Raw genomic sequence first — 23,604 nt, forward strand, 5'->3', positions numbered from 1 at the left:
GACACGCAATCTGATACAGCCAGGAGTCATTCAGGGCCACAGCTGCTTAGAGAGATGCGGGCACACAGGACCCAGGGCAAACTGTGAGCTGTCACCTTACTCAGACTCCCCACTACAGCTTTCTGAGTTCCAACCAACTTCACTCCCACCCTAGTGGCGAAGCTCACCCAGTATGCGGGTGTACTGCTGGCAGCTGTGTGCAAAGTGAAAAATCAAGTCACTATAGATCCAAATGGATAAAAATTACCTCGACACACCCCTCAAACCCAGTTCTCCTTGGATGTCTCTGAGCGTAGAAATGGGAATGTCATCTCGGATTCACCCCTTCCTGCCACCTGGGTTATCTGTCACCACTTCCCACCGATTCTGCCCCTTCCTGTGTCCACTGCTCTAGGGTTGGCCCAGGATTTGTTTGCCTAAATCACCAACTGGTCTGATTCCTTCTAATCTCATCCCTTCCACACATCATCCACAGGCCTGCTTGCCAAAGCAGTTGCTTAAGATAAAAACGAAGTCCCTACCCTGATTAAAGCCCTTCATTTTCCCAACAGTTATTGACTGTGTCCTCCCAAAATTCATATATTGAAACCCTAACCCCTAGTATGATAGTATTAGGAGATGGGGCCTTTGGGAGGTAATTAGGATTAGAGGAGGCCATGAGGAAGGAGCCCTCCTGAATGGGATTAGTGCCCTTAGACGAGTCACAAGAGACTTTGCTTTCTCTCTGCCCAGGTGTCAGCAGTCTGCAACCTGGAAGACAGCCCTACCAGAACCTGACCATGGAGGCTGATCTCAGACTTCTAGCCTCCAGTACGGTAAGAAATAAATTTCTGTTCTTTATGAGCCATCTGGTCTATGGTACTTTATCATAGCAGCCCAAACTAAGACACCACCTAAAGAGAAAAAAATACTGAAGTCCATGTTCTTTAAAAAAAAAAAAATACTGAATCATTATGCTGTACTAATATATTAATATTATCCTGAAACTAATATATTATTATATGTCAACTATATCTCAATTAAAAAAATACTTAAAGATGAAAAAAAAAAAGCCTCTCTGCCCCTTGGTGTTCATGGAACAAAAACATAAAAAAATTTTCATTCTCTACCCCAGCCCCTCACCCGAGGTATATTTCCTTCAGACTCTCCCATCTCAGTAAATGCCACCACCATCCACTCAGTTGCTCAGGTCCTTAAACTTGGGAGTTATCCTTGCCTTTTTTCTCTGTCCCACATTCCACACCCAATTCGTCAACAAATCGCCAAGATCCATCCATAAGCCTTCTATCTACTTCTGTCCATTCTTCATTGCTACCCCCTAATCCAAGTCACAATCTCATCCCTTGGACTGTTCTAGTAACCTTTATAACTCGTTCCCCTGCTTTACTCTTTGTCCTGTTCTGTCTATTCTTCATACAGCAGCAAGAATGATCTTTACACTAAATATGACCAGATAATAACCTGCCCCTCCCCACCTGCCTCTCAGCTTACAACTCTCTGGAGACCACCTATTATACTCAGAATTAAACCCAAACCACTTGCTGTGGTCTACAAAGGCCTTCGTGATCTGGCCCTGCCTATCTCTCTTAGCTCATCTCTCAGCCCTCTCCCTCTTGTCATACTGGCCTTTTTCCTGTCTTTTAGCATGTCATAGTCATTTGCACCTCAAGGCCCTTGCATGTATGGTTTACTTCAAAAAGTGTCAGGCTCCAGGGATGTATTGTGGACAGACCCTGCTCTTAACAGAGATTTTAAAGAAAGGAGAGAGCAAACAAGTCAACACATGAATTAAATATGAAAGTCTTGGGGTAACTGGGTGATGGACATTAAAGAAGGCATGGAATGTAATGAGCACTGGGTATTATATAAGGCTGATGAATCACTGACCTCCACCTCTGAAACTAATAATACACTATATGTTAATTAATTGAATTGAAATTTTAAAAAAGGCAATTTAAAAACAAGCAAGCAAGAAGGCCAGAATATTAAAATAAAAACAACCATTTTAGTTGACTATGTTAAAAAAAACAACAAAAAAAACATAGCTGTCTGGTATCTCCCATCTCTCTCTTAAAACTTTTCTTCTTTATACAACACTTATCATTTAAATATTTTAAAACCACTTTTGTCTATAAAATAAACAAAATAAATATTTAATAAGTAAGTAAGTAGGCAAATCTTTACCAAAGACTTCTTTACCAAACATTGAGGCCTTCCAAACGTGGCTCTGTCTACTTCTTCTGGTCACCTCTCCCACTGTGTACCTTTAGACTTCTCACTTTCCAAACAACTGGAAAGTATGAAAAACTTTGTACGTATGCTAACTTTAAGCCTTTGCAAATCCTGTGTCCCTTGAGCTCCTCCCCACTGCCCACCTGTACACCTTCAAAGCTTTCGAGACCTGGGCATCTTATGAAGCCCTTTCTGATGCTTTTGGTTAGATTATTCTTTGCATCTAATAAAATTCACCCATTTTAGTGTGCATTTCTATGAGTTTTGACCAACATACAGTCATATTACTACCATAAATCAAGATATAAAACAGTTCTATCACCCTCCTCCAAAATTACCTATGCTCCTTTGTAGTCAAACCCTACTCCCCACTCCAGGCAACCACTGTTTGCTTACTGTCTCAATAGTTTTGCTTTTTCCAGAAAGTCATATAAATGAAGTCATACAATATGTAGTCTTTCGAGTCTGGCTTCAACTTAGCATAATCAATTTTTTATCAATGTTGTTACATGTATCGGTGATTTCTTTCTTTTCATCACTGAGTAGCGGTGGTCCACTGTATGAATATACTGGTATGTTTATCCATTTGGCAAATGAAGAACATTTCTGATGCTCCCAGTTTGAATGAATTCATAATTCATTCTATTATGAATAAAGCTGCTATAGTCAGTCATTGACTAGTATTTGTGTAAACACAGTTCTTATTTAACTTGGGTAAATACCTGGGTATAAGAGTCGCTGGGGTCAGATGTTAAGTCATGTGTTTGAGACTTAACATTAAGTCATATGTTTGCTGGGTTATATGTTAAGCATAGATTTAACTTTATGAGAAACTGCCAAACTGTTTACCGACGTGAACCCTGGAATGACCATATGTACTATTTTGCATTCCCACCACCAAGGTCGGAGTTCTACATTCTCACCAACATCTGGTACTGTCAGATTTCTCTCTTCCTTTTCATTTCAGCCATTATATTGGTATGTTGTGGTATCTGTGGTTTCTACTTACATTTCCATAATGACTAGTGACGTTGAGGATTGTTTCACATGCTTATGTGCCATCTGTATATCTACATTGATGAAGTGTCTATTCAAGTCTTTTGCGATCTTCTATTGGGTTGTCTGTTTTCTTATTATTGAGTTTTTAGGGTTTTGTTTTTTTTTTTAAGATTTTATTTATTTATTTGACAGAGAGAGACACAGCGAGAGAGGGAACACAAGCAGGGGGAGCAGGAGAGGGAGAAACAGGCTTCCCGCGGAGCGGGGAGCCCAACATGGGGCTCAATCCCAGGACCCTAGGACCACGACCTGAGCCGAAGGCAGACGCTTAATGACTGAGCCACCCAGGCGCCCCAAGTTTTTAGGGTTTTTATGTATTTTTGATATTGAATTCATTTGTCAAATTTGTAATTTGCAAACAGCTTCTAGTCTGTAGCATGTCTTTTCGTTTTCTTAAGAATGTCATTTGAGGAGCTAAAGTTCTTAATTTTGATGAAGTCCAGCTTATCAAAAAAATTTGAATGTATCATTCTTCTGGCTAACACAAGGACACAAAGACTTTTCCCTATGCCTTCTTTCAGCAGTTTTATAGTTTAAGGTTTATAGTTTTAGTTACTTTATGTTCTAATTTGAATTAGTTTTTGTATATGGTGTAAGGTATGAATCAAGGTTCTTTTAAAAAATTTTTTAGGTAGAGAGGCAGCCTCTCGAACTGTATTCCACAGGCTCTATCAACTGCCTACAATGAGACAGAAGTGTGCCAGGCTTGTATGTAAATACACCCAGACTTCACACCCGGCTCATGTGCCATCTCCTCTGAAAGCCATGAAGAGTTTTTTTTTTCCCTCTTTGTATATGATATCCAATTGTTCCAACAAAAATTTATTGAGAAAAACTATTTTTTTTTCATTGAAATGCCTTTGCACCTTTGTGGTATTGTCTCAATTGTAGTTTTATAGTAAGTTTTAAAATCAGTTACTGTCAACCTTCCAACTTTTTTTTTCTTTTCCAAAATTTTAGTTCTCCTGCCTTTACATAAAAATTTTGAATCAACTTGTCCATTTCTACCAAAAAGATAAAATCTGCCAGGATTCTGAATGGGATCACACCGAATCTACAGATTAGTTTGGGAAAAAACAAACATCTTGGAATAGTGAATTTTCAAATTCATGAACATTGTATATATCCCCATATATTTAGGTCTTCTTTGATTTCTTTCATTCTATCACTTTCAGTGTATGAATCTTGTTTTGTTAAATTTACAGCTAAGTATTTTATGATTTTTAGTGCTATTGTAAATAGTATTTGTTTTTTAGTTTTCACTTCTAAATTGTTTATTGCAAATAATTATTCTTGTATATTGATTTGAGTCTTGTAAACTTGAACTAATCACTTCTAGCAGCTTTTTTTGTAGATTCTGTCAGATTTTCTACATAGACCATAAGTTAGACGTAAATAGAGATGGTTTCACTTCTTCCTTCTCAATCTGCAGTGCTTTATTCATATTCTTGCCTTATTGCACTGGGTAGTGCAATAAGGTTCCACTATGACAGATTAGTGAGAGCAGACATTCTTGCCCACTTTCTAATCTTAGGGGGAAAACACTGGGTCTTTAACATGAAAAATGATGTTAGCTGTATTTTTTTTTTGTAGCTACCCTTTATCAGGATGTGAATATTTCCTTCTATTCATATCTTGCTGAGATTTTTTAAAAATATAAATGGTCTAAATTTTATCAAACGCCTTTTCTCATTCTATTGATATGATCATTTAAACTTTTCTTAAAATCTATTAATATGGTAATACCTTTTTCATTCCTAGGATAAACTTCACCTGGCCATAATGTATTACCCTTTTTATATACTGATAAGTCTATTTGCTAAGATCTTATTAAAAATGTTTGCACTTATGTTCATGAGAATTACTGGTCTATAATTTTCTTGTAATGTGGAATGATTCCTAGGATAACTGATTTTATAAAAGCATTGCTTTTTTTTTTTAAAGATTTTATTTACTTATTTTTGCGAGAGAGAGAGAGAGCGAGCACATGAGCAGGGGATAGAGGCAGAGGGAGAAGACTCTACTGAGCAGGGAGCCCAATGTGGGACCTGATCCCAGGACCCTGAGATCATGACCTGAGCTGAAAGCAGACCCTTAACCGATTGAGCCACGCAGGCACCCAAAGTATTGCCTTTTATACTGCATGTATAAAATGTATCAGTTAATTCCACTAAAGAGCTGTCTTTTCTTTAAGGTACTAACTCCAATAGATGAGATACATGTCCTTAAAATAGGTGTCCCTTATCCAAAAAAAATAAGATCACTGATAAGATTCTTGGTTTATGGCTAGATAAGAAGCTACTAGCATATTTAAGGGAAATAACAGTCTTCATTAGAAACTATGATATGACCCATTTAAAACCTTCAGAATAATTCATAAAAAGTATATTAAACTACACACTGAGTGGTTGAACTAACTATAGATATTATACATGAAGCAGTTCTTTTAAGAAATTAGACCATAAATATGTCTGTCTTGGTATAATATATATAATTGAAATGAATAAAGTTTGGAAGACCAATGTTCTGTTAGAATCTTTAAAAATCACACATTTAGTAATCCATTTGTGCTTACAATATTCATATGTATAAGCTTAAATTTTAAAAAACCTCTGTACATGAGAATAAAAAAGTTATATATTTATACATATATTAATATATAGGAATGCACTATTGTTTAAAATCCTCTCCTAAAGTCAAACCCTCCTCTTCAGCTGCAACAACTTTTCATGCCTAACTGTTGACATGTGGAAGCCCCTCTGGTGTTAGTGAAGTACAGGAGGCAGTGATAAAAGACCCAGCTAAAGCCATTAATCCAGGTCTTTGAATTGACTGATATCTTCATTTGCACTTCCTCCCCCCAACCAGCAAGCCAATCAACCATAAAATGATCCATTTCCTCACATTTAGATAGTTTACTTGGTTTTTATTTTTTGCATTTCCAATTAGTACCTTTATTTTGTGATCACTTTTTTTAATTTAAATTCAATTAGCCAACTTACAGTACATTATTAGTTTCAGATGCAGTGTTCAATACTTTATCAATTGTGTATAACATCCAGTGCTCATCACATCATGTGCCTTCCTTAGTGCCCATCACCCAATTACCCCATCCCCCCATCCCCCTCCCCTCCAGCCACCCTCAGTTTGTTTCCTATAGTTAAGAGTCCCTCATGGATGTATCCAAAAGAGAAAGGACCCAAGTTAATAAAATCATGAATGAAAGGGGAGAGATCATAACCAAAACCAAAGAAATGGAAACCATTGTTAGAAGTTATTATCAGCAACTGTATGCCAACAAACTAGGCAACCTGGAAGAAATGGATGCACTCCTGGAAACTTATAAACTACCAAGACTGAAACAGAAAGAAACAGACAATCTGAACAGACCAATAGCCAGCAAGGAAAATGAAGCAGTAATCAAAAACCTCCCAAAAAACAAGAGTCCAGGGCCAGATGGCTTCCCAGGGGAATCCTACCAAACATGTAAAGAAGAAATAATACCTATTCTACTGAAGCTGTTTGAAAATCTAGAAATGGAAGAAAAACTTCCAAATTCATTCTATGAGGCCAGCATTACCTTGATCCCATAACCAGACAAAGACCCCGTCAAAAAGAATTACAGACCAATATCCCTGATGAACATGGTTGCCAAAATACTCACCAAGATACTAGCCAATGGGATCCAACAGTACATTAAAAGGATTATTCACCACCATCAGGTGGGATTTATTCCTGGGCTGCAAGGTTGGTTCAACATCCACAAATCAATCAATGTGATACACTACATTAATAAAAGAAAGGACAAGAATCATATGATCCTCTCGATAGATGCAGAAAAAGCATTTGACAAAGTACAGCATCCTTTCTTGATTAAAACTGCACAGTGTAGGGGTAAAGGAAACATGTCTCACTATCATAAAAGTCATCTACAAAAAGCCCACAGGAAATATCATTCTCAATGGGGAAAAACAGAGTTTTTCCCCTAAGGTCAGGAACACAACAGGGATGCCCACTCTCACCACTGTTGTTCAACATAGTACTAGAAGTCCTAGCCTCAGGAATCAGACAACAAAAAGAAATAAAAGGCATTCAAATTGGCAAAGAAGAAATCAAACTCTCACTCTCTGCAGATGATATGATACTTCATGTGGAAAACCAAAAAGACTCCACCCCAAAACTGCTAGAACTCATACAGGAATTCAGTAAAGTGGCAGGATATAAAATCAATGCACAGAAATCAGTTGCATTTCTATACACCAACAATGAGACAGAAGACATAGAAATTAAGGAATCGATCCCATTTACATTTGCACCAAAACCCATAAGATACCTAGGAATAAACCTAACCAAACAGGTAAAGGATCTATACTCTAGAAACTACAGAACACTTATAAAAGAAATTAAGGAAGACATAAAGAGATGGAAAAACATTCCATGCTCATGGTTTGGAAGAATAAACATTGTTAAAATGTCTATGCTGCCCAGAGAAATCTACACATTCAATGCAATCCCTATCAAAATGCCATCGACATTTTTCACAGAGCTGGAACAAACAATCCTAAAATTTGTATGGAACCAGAAAAGACCTTGTATCGCCAAGGAAATGTTGAAAAAGAAAACCAAAGCTGGGGGCATCACACTGCCTGACTTCAAGCTATATTACAAAGTTGTGATTGTCAAGGCAGCCTGGTACTTGCCCAAAAACAGACACATAGATCAACGGAACAGAATAGAGAGCCCAGATATGGACCCTCCTCAACTCTATGGTCAACTAATCTTCGACAAAGGAGGAAAGAATGTCCAATGGAAAAAAGACAGTCTCTTCAATAAATGGTGCTGGGAAAATTGGACAGCCACATGCAGAAGAATGAAACTGGACTATTCTTTTACATCATACACAAAAATAGACTCAAAATGGATAAAAGACCTAAAGGTGAGACAGGAATCCATCAAAATCCTCAAGCAGAATACAGGCAGCAACCTCTTTGACCTTGGCCAAAGCAACTTCTTGCAAGCAAAGTCTCCAAAGGTAAAGGAAAGAAAAGCAAAAGTGAACTACTGGGGCTTCATCAAGATAAAAAGCTTCTGCAAATCAAAGGAAACAGTCAACAAAACAAAGAGGCAACCCACAGAATGGGAGAAGATATTTGCAAATGACATATCTGATAAAGGGTTAATATCCAAAATATATAAACAATTTATAAAACTCAACACCCAAAAAACAAATAATCCAGTCAAGAAATGGGCAGAAGACACAAACAGACACTTCTCCAAAGTAGACATTGGAATGGCTAACAGACATATGAAAAATGTTCCACATTACTTGCCATCAGGGAAATACAAATCAAAAGCACAATGAGATATCACCTCACACCAGTCAGAATGGCTAAAATTAACAAGTCAGGAAACAACAGATGTTGGTGGGGATGCAGAGAAAGGGGGACCCTCCTACACTGTTGGTGGGAATGCAAGCTGGTGCAGCCACTCTGGAAAACAGTACGGAGGTTCCTCAAAAAGTTGAAAATAGAGCTACCCTATGACCCAGCAATTGCACTACTGGGTATTTACTCCAAAGATAAAAATGTAGTGATCCAAAGGGGCACCTGCACCCCAATGTTTACAGCAGCAATGTCCACAATAGCCAAACTATGCAAAGAGCCCAGATGTCCATCAACAGATGAATGGATAAAGAAGCTGTGGTATACACACACACACACACACACACACACACACACACACACACACACACAATGGAATATTACACAGCCATCAAAAAAAGGAAATCTTGCCAGTTGCAATGACGTGGATGGAACTAGAGGGTATTATGCTAAGTGAACTAAGTCAGTCAGAGACAATTATCATATGATCTTGCTGATACGTGGAATTTAAGAAACAAGGCAGAGGATCATAGGGAAAGAGAGGAAAAAGGGAAACAAGACAAAATCAGAGAGGAAGACAAACCCTAAGAGCCTCTTAATCTCACGAAACAAACTGAGGGGGAGGGTGGTGGGGGGATGGGGAGCTGGGTGATGGACACTGGGGAGGGTATGTGTTGTGGTGAGCGCTGTGTATTGTGTAAGACCAATGGATCACAGACCTGTACCCCTGAAACAAATAATACATTTATGTTAAAAAAAAAAAAATCCTAAAAGAAGCTGGAGAAAAAAAACACCTCACCTACAGAGAAAAACAAGAACTACATGCGACTTCTCCTGAGAAACCACGCATGCACAAAGAGAGGAGAGTGAAATATTTAAAGTGCTGAGAGGCAGACACTACCAACCTAGATTTCTGTTCCCTGTGAAATGATCCCTCAAAAGTGAAGTTCTCAGACAAACAAAAATCGAGGGCATTTGTTGTCATTACACTGTCTTGCAAGAAATGTTGAAAGAAGTTCTTTAGAGATAAGGAAAATAATATAGGACAGACACCCAGGTATACATCAAGAAAGGAAGAGCACCAAAGGAGGATTAAGTGAAGGTAAAATTATAACTTTTTATTAATTCATTTAGCTGATAACAATTTGTTCAAAATAGTAACAGCAACAAGTATTTAATTATGTACATTTATACATACGTATCTTATGTATTTATATGCTTATGTATGCTTACATATAAGTGAAGTAAATGACACAAAGCAGGAGAAGAAATAGGAATATTTTGTTAAAGTACTCACACCCTATGAAGTGGTAGAGTTGTTATTTGAAAGTGGACCTTGATTAGCTGTAAATGCATACTGCAAACTCTAGGGCAACCTCTAAAAAAGGTTAAAAAAGAAGTATAATCAATATGCTAAGAAAGGAGAGTAAATGGAATGATAAAATGCTCAAATTAAAACCAGAAAAAGAGTGGGAGACAAAAATAGGAACAAAGAACCAGGGCAACAAATAGAAGATAGCAACAAATATTAATCCAACGATATCACTTTGAAAATTAAATGGTCTAAACGCATCAATTAAAAGACAAAGACTGTCACAGTGGATTAAAAAATAAGACCCAATTAGCTGCTGTCTGTAAGAATTCCACTTAAAATATAAAGACACATATAGATGAAAAGTAAATGGCTGGAGACAAATATGCCATGTTAGTATTTTAAGAAAGCAGAAGTAGCTACACTAATTTCAAGGGCATTACATAATAATGGGGTCCAAAAATGTTAACCCTTAACATGTATGTGCCTAACAAGAGCATCAAACTACATGAAGCATCTATCTACCCAATGGATCTACAAGGAGAAAAAGATGAACCCAATATCATAGTTGGAAATTTCAACACCCCTCTATCAGAAATGGACAGATCCGGCAGGCAGAAAAGCAGTTAAGGACATAGCCGAACTCAACAATACCATCAGTCCCCTGGATATCACTGACATCTATAGACTATTTCAGCAACAGCAATACACAATCTTCTCAAGCTCACGTGGAACATTCACCAAGACAGACCACATTCTGGGCCATAAAACATACTTCAACAAACTTAAAAGAACAGAAGTGATGCAATGTCTCCTCTGAGACCAAAATGGAATTTAAACTAGAAATCAACAACAAAAAGATAACTGGAAAAATCCCCAAATACTGGTGGCTAAAACTTTGGGGGTGGGAACCAGCAAAAAGCAGAGCAAAGGACAAGAAGGAGCAGCCGAAAGAGGAAGATATGCAAGGTTATGAGGAGGCTGAAGGATACAGAGAGAGGAGCCAGGAAGGGGAGGGCAATGGATTTCTAGAAACCAAGATGTCTAAAGTTCCATTTTCAGTTGTTTGCTTTGCTCTGCTATGTCAAACCTTTGGGAAAATGCCGCTGAAGTACAGGAAAAGGAGCGGTTTCAAGACCGCAGTAAAAGGACACACATAAGGGACAGCAAAGTGACTCAAAAAGTAAGAGTGGGCTTGCTCCCATCTTTTGGACTCAGAGAAGCTGGTGTCTGGAGCTCCAAATCTGATCACAGAATTCAGAGGAAGTTAGGATTAAGAGAACATGTTCTGCCAACTTAGGGAAAAAACTGTTTTGAGATGAAAAGGGTAAAAGAAAACACAAAGGGCGCCTGGGGGGCTCAGCTGGTTAAGCATGTGACTCTTGATTCCAGCTCAGGTCATGATCTCAGGGTCACGGGATGGAGCGCCGCATGGGCTCTGCGCTGGGTGTGGAGCCTGTTTAAGATTCTCTCTCTCCCTCTACACAGCCCCCTCTCTCCCTCTGTAAAAAAAATAAAAATAAAACATAAAATCATTTTGGAGGAACTTCAGGGGATAAGGCGTGAGGCAAGTGCTGGACCACCATTCCGGGAGGGGGAAAAGGGGATTCCAAATAGTCAGGAAGAACAACCTAATGTTTTTCATCCACTGTTTACAAGGATCAGAAAGTTTAACAACACATTGGCGAGTGCAGAAAAACAGGTATATTCATACAATGCAAGAGGGAGAGAAAAATGGGCAACTTTTGTGGAGAGCAACTTGGAAATAACTTATGCAAATATTCTGTGGTCCAGTAAGTCCATTTCTAAGAATGTGTCCTACAGAGATACACAATGAAAAGACTTAGGTTTATTGCAGCCTTACTTGTAAGAGCAGAAAATCGAAAATAACATATACATTGTTAACAGCTGCTTGGTTATGTACATTATGGTATGCCCTTACAATGAAATAGTACACTATAGAAAAGAACAAGGAAGTTCTTTATGTATTTAAAGGGACAGATCTCCAAGACAGATTGTTGGGTGAGAAAAGCAAGACACAGATCGGTGTTCCAGATCACTTCCAGAAAGCAAGCCCCGAGAAATTTCACACAGCAGAAATGACATATGAACCGCATGGACAAGATTAGCTGAATATACACAAGAAGAGAGGCATTTACCAAGTCAGAGACATCAGGGCCTGCATGACCATTCTGCCCCCAATACCCCATGACTTGAGCAAGTTACTTAACCCTCATTTTCTTCAACTACAAAACAGAGGCAATAATAGCACCTTGCTCATAGGTGTCTTGTTAGGATTAAATTATGCACATCCTGGGATATGGGGCAGCAGATTAACTATATGTTTTATCTTGAAAACGTAGTGCTGAGTGGAACAAATAAGAAAGAGAACAAGATATGAACTGTAACACAATACAGTTATTGAAATTAAAAGTATACTACACCGGAGTTGCCAGGGGCTCGGGGTGAGGGTGGCTGTGACAACAAAGGAGCAAGAAAAGAAAGGAGTATTTTGGAGGGAGGGTCTAAATCCCAATTGCGGGAATGGTTAAACAAATTGATGCATGTGTTGTAATTCACAGAACTTGTGCACCAAAAAAACAATTTTACCGAATGTAAACATAAAGGGTATTTGTATAAAAACAGTAACATATACTTTGGGGGATACATGAAAACAAAAAGGTAATCATTGAATCCATTAGAACAGCTGTCTTTGGAAGGGTGAGAGCGAGGATGCAGACCAGAAGGAATGAGAAAATAAATACAAGAGAGGAGCCCTGCACACACCAACAAGGACCACATGCCACGAGCAGGGGCTGAGGAGTACCTTCTATGCCCCACAAGAGGGAGACAGAATACCCTAGAGGAGCGTAAGGAAAGGGAAGGAGAGTAAGTACAGGAAGTGAGCAAATGATGAGGAGGCAGAAAGTCAAGCAAGAAAAAGACAGATTTGGAGGGTACTATGGTCTCACCAGCAAATTCCATGAGTACAAGTACCTTATCTATATTTTTTTTACCATTAAAGCCATAAAGCCAAGTCTAAAGTCTGGAACAGTGTGTTGTTACATTTTAGTGACTAAATCAAGCAAATAGGATTTACAGCATGGAGTGTGGGAAAGGAGTGAGGAGGGTATCAAGCTTCCAGGCCCCATACCCAGATGGCGATGGTGCCATTCCGAGAAGCCGATTTGGGGCAGGTGAAAGACAGCGGGTCCAGGTTGGGTTGGGATGAGCTGGAGCACCTGTGTTAAGCGCTCAGTGAAGATGAGCAGTCAGGCTTCTCAATGTACAGATCTTGAGTAGGATCTGGTTGAACAAATCCATTTGGGACATTCCTAAGCATACGATTAACAAAAACTGGGGGATCAGATGAGCAGCCTAGGACAAATGAGTAGGAGGAGAAGTATCCCGGGAAACACACAGTTTTAAAAAGCAGGCAGAAGAGAAGCCTAAGAAAGACTGTGACAAGAAGTGAGCAGAGAGATAGGCAGAAACCTTGGGATGGCGTGGAAACACTTGAAGAACACGGCCAATAGGGTCAAATGCTTCAAAAAGGAAGTTTCCACCAAATTTGGCAATATAGATGCTACTGGTTACTTTCAATTGCAAAGTTTTGGTGGAACAGTGAGAACCAAGTCAGACTGCAGTGGGGCTGACATAAAAGGGAAGGGAGAAAGTGGTCACAGGCACTGAACGATGGGTGTTTAATGCAGAAGGGAAGTGACGATAGTTACAGGGGAACCGAAGGTCTAGGAATGTTTTCAAAGGTTGAGAGTAAAAAGCCATCAAAGGAGGAAGGGTCAAAATGATAGGAAAGCAGGGGTAACTGATGACTGACGGAACTGTCACCGGGCCAGGCTATATAAGCTTACTATTAACGCAAAGTCTCTAATTTTTCTTCAGAACTCCTAAGACCATGAGAATTTGAGTGAGTCGCAGGGGCCTTCACGTAAGGGGTCAGAGGCACCGGAAAGTGCTTAAAAGAAGTCAGCCCTGACGTGGGGAAGGCTAGGGGATCAGTAAGGAGGGAGGCTTACTTTTGACTTTTACCATTTTATGGCTTTTGAGCTTTGTGTGTACTGACATTATTACCAAAACAATTTTCTAAAAATTATTATTTAAGATGAATTTCAGTAAGAAAGAAGCCCGACTGCAGTAGGTTCAGAATGACTTTGGAGAGAGGAAAAAATGGAGAAGTTACCTATGCACATCTCTTTCAAGAAGCCTCCCTGTGAAAGACACGAGAAAAATAGGATGACAGTAGCTTGACAAAATGTCATGCGTTGTTTTGTTCGGAAGAAAGTAAGAACTAAAGCACTCTGAGGGGCGCCTGGGTGGCTCAGTTGTTAAGCAGCCGACTCTTGGTTTCAGCTCAGGCCATGATCTCAGGGTCGTGGGATCAAGCCCCATGTCAGGCTCTGTACTCAATGGGGAGTCAGCTTGAGGATTCTCCCTCTGCCTCGGCCTCTCCCCCGACTTGTGCTCTCTCTCTAAAATAAATAAATAAATCTTTAAAAAAAGAAAAGCGTTTGGAGATATTAATCAGAGAGAGTCAGGAGAAATGAGGTTAACAATGCAGCTGGTAAAGGAGATAATTAGGGAGGCAGGGTGAGGTCTGAAGAGGCAAGAGAATTTGAAATTCAGAGTATGGACAGGGGTTTCTAGGGACACTGGTTGCGATAGGTCCACTCCCCTTTCTTCTTCCTCTATACAGCCCAGGCATAGGGGGGAAGCTGCTTCAGGGTGGGCCTGATTTGTCTAAGCCAATTGGCAAAATCTCGGCTCCTCTTAATCCAGTAATTAGTCCAGGAGTGGACATGTGACCCAATTCTTGCCAATAAGACCTAAGGTGGCATTAGGTGCGATTTCAAAAAAAAAAAAAAAAACAAAGAGGTTCCTACTTTTCTGAGAGCTGCAGGGAGCTCTCCTTCTCCTGCTCAAAGTGAATGAGGAAGCATGTAGCCCCAACTGTTGCTGGCAGCCATCCTATAACCATAAGGGGAACTATCTCTAGGAGAAAGCTAACATTTGGATGAAGAGCAGAGAGACGAAATGATCCTGGATCATCAAGATCGCCAAGCCACTGGATCAGCCGGCCCTGAAGCCTGCCGTCCGTTTGGACTTCCAAGATAAAAAACACATTACGTTGGGTTTTCCTCTACTCACAGCCTGGAGCCCTCTCACTGATAAACATCCCTTCCACTGTGACAAGAGGAGCAAGACACATGGGAAGGCAGGAATTGAGAGAGATGATGTCTGATGGTTCTCATTTTTCTCTGTAAAGTAAAAAGTGTTCCAGACGCTAAGAGTGAGGAGGGAGCAGGGAGGCAGGAGAAGGCTGGACCTGGCCATTCAGGGCAATGGGGAAGGGGGCTGCATGCAGCTCCGTGGAGGACAGGCGGGCTGTGCTGAGCATGCACATGCGGGTCTGGAGATGTGTGCCAGCTGCAGACACATGAAGCTGTGCCACCTACCCAAGACCACTGTCCTGGGGTTGGCACGGTAGGTCAATGGAACAAGAGGAAAAGCAGATGGGAACATCAGACCGAGAGTGGTTGGAGAGATGGACCCTGGGGTTTGGCTGGACTTGGAGAGGAGTAGAGGCAGGAAGGAGCTGATCAGTCAGGAAAAAACAAAAGGGCAAAGTGACTAGAAGACGCAGCAGACCAAAGAACAGGGACAGTAGAACTGAGAGCCCCTAGGAGACAATGCAGAGAAATGTCCTAATAAGCAGAGGTTAAGTCCCCAGAATAACACAAAGCAAGGCTCTAGGCCCAGCACCCGTACACCGTGCTGCCCACTCCAGCCCCAGCCCTTCAGTGTTGTTTCAGGATTAACTGCAATAGGTAAATTCTAGTCTAACTGAAGCTGAACAGACACAGATAAGAACTTGGAAAGGGGGGGCGCCTGGGTGGCTCAGACGGTTAAGCGTCTGCCTTCGGCTCAGGTCATAATCTCAGGGTCCTGGGATCGAGCCCCGTGTTGGGCTCCCTGCTCAGCGGAGAGCCTGCTTCTCCCTCTGCCTCTGCCTGCTGCTTCCTCTGCTTGTGCTCTCTCTCTGTCAAAAATAAATAAAGTTAAAAAAAAAAAAAAAGAACTTGGAAGGGCCTAATTCTTCCATTATCACCCAGAGCCATGTGCACATCGGCAGGCTGGAAGGGAAATGTTTTCAAGTTTGTGCCAATGTTTTTGAAAGTTCTGTAGGGAGAGGAGACACTCTGTAAAGGAGAAACGAGGAGCACTGCAAGAAATGCATTCCTTAAACCAGCCCTTTTAAAGAACTCACCTCGGCATTCATCTTGATCTCCTACTTCCGTGGCTGTGAAGACAAAAGCAGAGGTCAGGACCCTGAAGACACCCGCCCCAGATGCCATGCAGACACTCCCCTTTGCCATACCACTTTCTCCCACACTCTTGTTTTTTTTTGAAGATTTTATTTATTTTAGAGAGAAAAAGCGAGCGAGTGGGGGAGGGGAGGAGAGAGAGAGAGAATCTCAAGCAGACTCAGCAGAGTGCAGAGCCTACCAGGGAGCTTGATCCCCCGACCCTGAGATCATGACCCAAGCCCAAACCAAGAGTCAGACGCTTAACCGACTGAGCCACCCAGGAGCCCCAGATCTGCCCTTCTTTTACAGAGACAAGCAAGGCAGTAGGAAATACACACTTCTTTCCTTTTTTTTTTCTCCTAGCTGACTTTCCAGAGGACTTAAACATATTATGTTAAAAGTACAGTTTACTCTGAACCCATAGCATTAAGGAGGAGGGAAGAAGGAGCAAACAGGTGAGCAGGAGTCAGAAGAAATGAGGAAAAAGGGAAGGGAAGGAGAAACAGGAAAGAGAAGGAAAAGAAATAAGAAACGAGTAGGGAATAACAGTGGTTCCAAACTTCAATGTACTCCAAGGACTGCTTGTTGAAAATGCGTATTTCTGGCTTCTACCCCCAGAGATTCTGATTCAGGAAGTCTACAAGGCAGGGGAGGCTGAGAATCTGCATTTTCAACAGGTGTCCAAAAGATCATGTGCACGTGGTCAGACAGCCACACCTGGAGAAACACTAGAACTGAGAGTAGAACACAGAGGCCCATAAAAATTCACTTTCTCATTCATTTTTCAAGGCTGTTAGAATTGCCACTTTATCTCAACTAAGACTAGGGCAGGCAATGGCAGGGTGACTGTGTGACTAGAAGTGACAGAGAAAGAACTAAAGCCTCTCCAGCCCTCCGACCCAAGTGGGATGTCCAGGAAGCCAATGCAGATGCTGCTCGGAGCTGGAGGAGAGGGAGGAGGGCCCTCCAAGTCCTCTGGGAAGGGAAGGCTGTGGTGGCCTCGGTCCTTGGACCCATCCCTGCATTTGAGCTCATTCTCCTTCAAAATCTAGAAAGGGTTGGACATAGTGATGATAACCATGAACAAGAACAATGAAATAAGTGACACCCATTATTAAAAACAACAAAGAGAAACAAACAAAGAAAATTGACCCTCGACAATCCTATGAACATCTGGGATGGTCACCTGGGCTGTGTGTTGAAAATAACCCATTTTCAGTAATTCCCCTCCCTTCTCTCTTCTCATTCCTCCTTTGTGCTTTGAGATTGGGTCTCATGACCTAACCTAGCCGGCTCACGGGCTGTCTTTCCTTTAATAACCCAGAGCCTTTTCATGTTTTCTGAAAAATGTGAAAAAGGGAACTTGTAGAAGACAAACCCTAAAAAGCAGGGGGTAACAAAGCGGGTAAGCTTTCCTCCCAGACCTCAGGAAGTCAGTATGGGTATGTCTTCTCATGCATAAAATATCTTGGAAGGACAACCAAGACACTGACAGCAAAGCCAGGGGGAAAAGCTACAACTAAGCAAGGATGTGTGTTAAGTAGCAGCCTGGACCACAGTGGGTCCCCAGAGAACACACCCTGGTTGCTCTCCCATGCAGATGCCCTACGCAAAACTCTACTGTGTTTTACTCATATTTTTAAGAATTTTGATTCAAGCCTCCCTTAGAGCTTACATGTGGGTGGGCAAGTCAGATAACAAAATGTACAGATATGAGGTTAGTAACAGTTGTGAGCCTACTTCTATTAACACGAATCCATAGACCCTTGGCAAAAAAGCTAACGCTAATTCTATTTTACAGACGAAGCACCTGAAGTTCAGTGTGGGCACCAGCATTTGGTCTCACAGTCTAGGCCCTGTAGCACTGCGTGGTAATTTTCAGACTTTGTGGTTCTACAGCCAAACTCCAAAGTACTCCGGGGACCTTTACAGATCCCATCTGACACTCCCTCAGACAACTACTATGACAAACAGAACTGGTGTTGGCCCTGCATCAGTCATGGGCGAGCCAAGGGATCATGTCCAAACAGGTTCCTCGTCTGTAGGCTGAATGAGTGGACTTCATCCCTAAGGTCTGTTCCAGCTCTAAAAGGCTCTCTGATTCCCACAAAAGGAAATTCAGGCGACTTTTAAAACAAGGAGAACAACGCTCAACCTCACTTATGATCACAGAATGCAATTATTTCACAAAGGTGCTCTATGAGACTGCCAGAGATCAAAATGTTTGCCACAGTGCAGTAGAGAAAGGGTGGGGAAGAATACACTTTCTGACATTATTGGGGGACTACAGATGGGTATCAGCCCTGTAAGAGGGCAGTATGCAACATCTATTACAATTCCAAATGCATACAACCCCTGACCTAGCAATTCCACTGCTTCTAATTTGTCTCCAGCACCCAAATCACATTCAAAAGAGATCATTAAATTGCCCTGAGTCTTTTGTCCTTGTAGAAACATTGCTACTGCTTGCCTTTCCTTTCAAACGAGAACTTCCAGGAAAGTTTTCCTATGAAAAATGTCTACAAAACATTGTTTATAAACCTTACTGCTTTCCCACAGAATCTGGGAAAGCAAAACAAAGAATGATGTGGAGAAATGCACACGTGGGAGACAGAATCCCACTTAGGAACCCTAGCTCATTAGGCATCAGTAGTCTACTACCTGGGATGAATTACACTCTCATGTATAAAGCACGTTCAACTGGGGTATCCTGGCCAGATCCTTCGACTGGGGTATCCTTCCATGCTCTCTCCCTTCCAGTTTTCAATTCCTCTTATAAGAAAGATGGCACTGCCAAGAGGCACAACCCCAGACCAGGCGAGATCTGGCTCTGCCTTTCTATACTCTCCCTGCTCATCACCCAGTTCTCTTCCCCCCCACTGTCCTGCCAAGACGAGTTAAAGTTTGAAAAGAACCCAGGGAGAATTTTATTCTATATTTTAATATATTCTTAAATATCTAAGACGTAACCCTATAGCAAGAAGATTTAGGTCTGTTCATTTGTTTATTTCAAGGGTTTAATATTTAACTGGTCAAACACTAAAAGCCTTTAAGTTTCTGACTGCCAGTATCATGTTTAGAAACAGGTATAGACATTTTATTTCCTTTTAGATTTTTAACTTTTTATTTTTGTATTTTAATCCATCTAGGCTGTATTTTGGTGTATGGCATGCGGTAAGACTCTACCTGTACTTTTCCCCCAAATAGTTGAGTTGTTCCCAAATAATTAATGGACTATTTCATCATTTCCCCCAATGACTCGTACATAAGATCTTATGGTTATTCTTTTTTTCACTTTTTCTGCTGTCTTGGACCTTTATTCCCATGCCTATGTTGTTTACATGACTATGACTTAATATGTTTTGTTATCTGATAGTTCAAGTTCTCTCATTAACTTGCGCAGTACTCCTATCTATTCTTGCTTGCTCGAACTTCCAGATTAATTTTAGAACATCTTTGTTCAGTAAAAAAAAAAAAAAAAAGAACAGTTCCACTGAGACTGTGCCTATAACTGTATCAAACTTATAAATTAAATTAATGTGAATTAATAGGTCTCCCCATCCAGAAATATATGGTACTTAAAAAAAATACAAAACAGAAGAATCTTGAGTTAGTTCCTGAATTACCAAATAATAACAAACGATAGTTCAGCCTGCAGTGGTTCACTAGACAGCTAAAGAAAAAAAGCCAACACTTTTGCATAAAAAAAAAAACCTGCTTAAAGCAATTTAAAGTAGCTTTCTCCTTTCCCCACATCTACTGTAGCAGGTCTACTAAACAATGCTGGGGTTTGAGCTTTGACCCCAAAATGTGATGCACTCAGACAAGCTATCACTCTGGCGGATAACAGCCTGCCTGTGACTCAAGAACAGAATTCTATACCTGGCATGGGCACCCACTACCAGTCTGACCAAGGCCAAGGTACATGTGTTGGTTTCTGCACCACAAAAAAAGGAGAGGGGGCAAATGAACTTAGACATACTTAGATGACCCCTACGCTCTCTTTCAGTGCTGACATGCTGTAAATCTAACCCACTTTACTTCTGTGTTTTTGTTCTCTTTTGGTTTAGCTTCCTCAGTGTTTGTCTTGGTTAACTGGAGGTTATTAACTTCTTTTCTGGTTCTCTCAAAGGCACAGACACATATAAACTGGGACAAGGCTCCAGTTATCAGAGCCAGGGAAGCAGCTGCCATTGAAGTTAAAACACACAAAAGGGCTGAAGAGGTAAAGCTTTCCTGAACACTCTCTCCAAACCTGAGCCACTCTCTTCCTCTCCCCACCTTCTTTTTAAAAAAAATTTTTTTTAAAGATTTTATTTATTTATTTGACAGAGAGAGACACAGCGAGAGCAGGAACACAAGCAGCGGGAGTGGGAGAGGGAGAAGCAGGCTTCCCGCCGAGCAGGGAGCCCGATGCGGGGCTCGATGGATCGTGACCTGAGCCGAAGGCAGACGCTTAACGACTGAGCCACGCAGGCGCCCTCCCCACCTTCTTGCCACTCCTAACTGCTCTATGTTCGTCGTATTCCTCCTTATCGCCATTTCGAAACCTTCTACCTTTTCTTGAAAGTACCATTTTTGTAGTCCTGATGTTGACTAATACAGATTATTTGTGGTGGGTTTGTTTTTTTTTTAAGATTTTATTTGTAAGTAATCTCTACCCCCAACATGGGGCTCCAGCTCCCAATCCCAAGATCAAGAGTCGAGTGCTCCACTGACTTAGCCAGCCAGGCGCCCTTATTTGTGGTTCTCTGTGATCTGCCAATTCTGTTTTCTATTGGAATGGATGATAAAGCACTACTTATTGGGGGAAAAAAGTGATCTTGATAGATATAAAAGGAAAAACTGAGGTAACAGGAGTCAAAATACTCTTATTAAGGAATAACGTCTAGTGTACTGAAATTTATGAGGGTCTGTCCGTGTTTTTTTAAAGTGACTTAATTAATTCAAATAATTGCAAATAATGTGCAACTCAGTTTCAAAATTGGGTTGAGATCAGGATATTCTGGGGCCCATAGGTGTTGTTAGACATTGATCCCCCAGCTTTCTGGGGGATCAATTCTAGGAACGTTGGTTCCCTGTTACTTAAAGACCAGTTCTTTCTGCAGGAGAGAGCTACAGGACACCATGAACTGCACAGCATAACTGACAAGTGGGGGAGGGCCAGTGAATACAAACCTTCCACACAGGCAGAAGAACACGCAGCACTAACTTTTGTTTCTAACATTTTAAAAGCTCTTATAAACAGAGAACAAAGTGGTGGTTGCCAGAGGGCCGGCGGGGAGAAGCCTCTAGCACGCTTTACTTTCCAAATGACCAGAACTATGTAACTAACCAAGTTCACCTGCCTCGAAACAAATCTGAGACCCAACTACAGACCTGCACTGTCCTATAAGGTAGCCACTAGACAGATATGGCTATGAATATGTTAGTTAATTAAATATAGGACATTTCCATTATCACAGGAAGTTCTATTGGACAGTACTGACATACTCTTTTTTTTTTTTTTTTTTGCCCGGACTTATCTTCTGTTCTTACACGGTCTCTGCTCCCAGTATCTAGGTATATATATATATATATATATATATATTTTATATTTATTTCTGACCATGCTATGCGATTTTGTTGTGAACTACCTTAATTCCTTTGTCGAACAATTCAGGGTATCAGGACTTGGGAAGATCTGTGTATATATTTAACCCTGTCGTTGCTGGGAGCTCAGCCTTAGTTTTTCAGAGTGCACTTAATTCATGTAACCCTCACAAGGGTCTATGAAATACCTATATTTTCCAGTTTCCCAAGAGGAAAGCGCGGCCAGGATAGATTTAGGGACTTGCGCAGGATTCGTAGTCGACGAGCAGAGCCCCGGCCCCGAACGGCTCGCGTGGACCGAGTTGTCAGCCCACGTTCGAGCTGCCGCGACCGAACCACTGGCTCAGCCCCAGCCCCAGCCCCTTAAGACTACGCCGTGCACGTACACAGCACCTGCCGACTTACGCCTACATTGCAACTGAAGCCATAAACACTTTTAAAATAAAATACACATTTAATTTTTTTAAAACAGTCTCGTGTTTTGCTTATCTGAGGAAGCCCCTTCCCGGGAGAGCTCGCCGCGATCCCCGGCCAGCCAAGCCTCGGGACTGCCGGCTCCCCCTCCAGGCCCAGCGGAGCGAGGGAGGAGCGCCCGGGCTGAGTCCCGGGTTTAGGCCTTGGGCCCGAGACCGCAGGGCGGAGCCCGGTCTCCCGCGGGCCACGTTTTCCAAGCTCCTGCCCCCAGGTTTTATAAAGGCTGGCCGCCACCCCCGCTCACAGCCGCGCCGTACGCCTTACCTGCAGCTGGGTACAAAGCGCCAGCTCCCCGCGCCGTCGCCGTGCGGCCCCCTAGCCTGCCGCTGAGGCGGACGCCGGCTCCGATTGGCCGAGGCGCGCGAGGGCGGGGAGAGCGCCAGGGGGAAGTGAAGGGAGGGGCCCTGCCTCAGGCCCCCCAGTGGGAGAACCCCGCCCCAGCCTCCAGGGCTGGCTTCGAACCGACTTGACTGACGAGAGACGCAGAGGGAGGAGGAGAAGGCCTTAGGCCCTGGTCCAGACGTGTGAGGCCTCCGCGCGGGGGGCGGGGGCAGGGGGCAGGGGGCGGGGTGGAGGGGGGGTCAACCGTGTGCTCCGCCCCTCTGCTGGGCAGCGCTCCCACGTGAATCCGCTCGGTCCTTTTTGGGTCCAGATCGAAGAGGCAGCTAAGCATTTTTTTGTTTTGTTTTTTTTCTGTTTTTTCTTTTTCTGTCGGTGTGGTAACATACACATAACGTAAAAGTTACCGTCTTAATAATTTTAAGTGCACAGGTCAGGGATATCAATTACATTCGCATTGTTGTGCCGTGATCACCACCATCCCTCCCCTGTGTTCGTTTTGTGAAACTCAGACTCTCTACTCGTTAAACGGTAACTCCCCCTTATGCCCTGGCGAAGTATGCTTTTTGTCTTTATGATCCCATTGCTCCTGAGTACCTCCTGCAAGTGGAATCATACAGTATATGTCTTTTATGGCTAATTTCATTTGGCATAAGGTCCTCGAAGTTCATCCGTATCGCCTTATTGCAGAATTTCCTCCCTTTTTAAGGCTAAACATTTAAGTCTTGTCCATTTCATCCATTGATGGGACACTTGAGTTGCTTCCACAGTTTGGCTATTGTGAATAATATTGCTATGAAAAGGGGTGTACAAATACCTGAGACCCTGCTTTCGATTTTTTTATTTACATCGAAAAAATATATAAGTATATATATATGTATATATATAT

General features: G+C 41.7%; 1 protein-coding gene across 1 annotated transcript in view; it reads right to left on the bottom strand.

Annotated features, from left to right (window-relative positions):
- BLVRA (biliverdin reductase A) overlaps positions 1 to 22,897 on the bottom strand; it is a 58,037-nt gene extending 35,140 nt beyond the window's left edge. The window contains exons 1-2 of the mRNA XM_028108958.2: positions 22,641 to 22,897; positions 16,271 to 16,303 (exon numbers count right to left, since the gene is read on the bottom strand). Coding sequence (XP_027964759.1) covers positions 16,271 to 16,282 — 12 coding nt within the window. The 5' untranslated portion in view covers positions 16,283 to 16,303; positions 22,641 to 22,897. The remainder of the gene's footprint in view (positions 1 to 16,270; positions 16,304 to 22,640) is intronic.
- Between the last annotated feature and the right edge of the window lie 707 nt (positions 22,898 to 23,604).

This window comes from Eumetopias jubatus, unplaced genomic scaffold (assembly GCF_037043125.1).
Source record: "Eumetopias jubatus isolate StellerSeaLion01/CBP00866 unplaced genomic scaffold, mEumJub1_p1.0 scaffold_14, whole genome shotgun sequence".
In the NCBI taxonomy this organism is placed as follows: domain Eukaryota; kingdom Metazoa; phylum Chordata; class Mammalia; order Carnivora; family Otariidae; genus Eumetopias; species Eumetopias jubatus.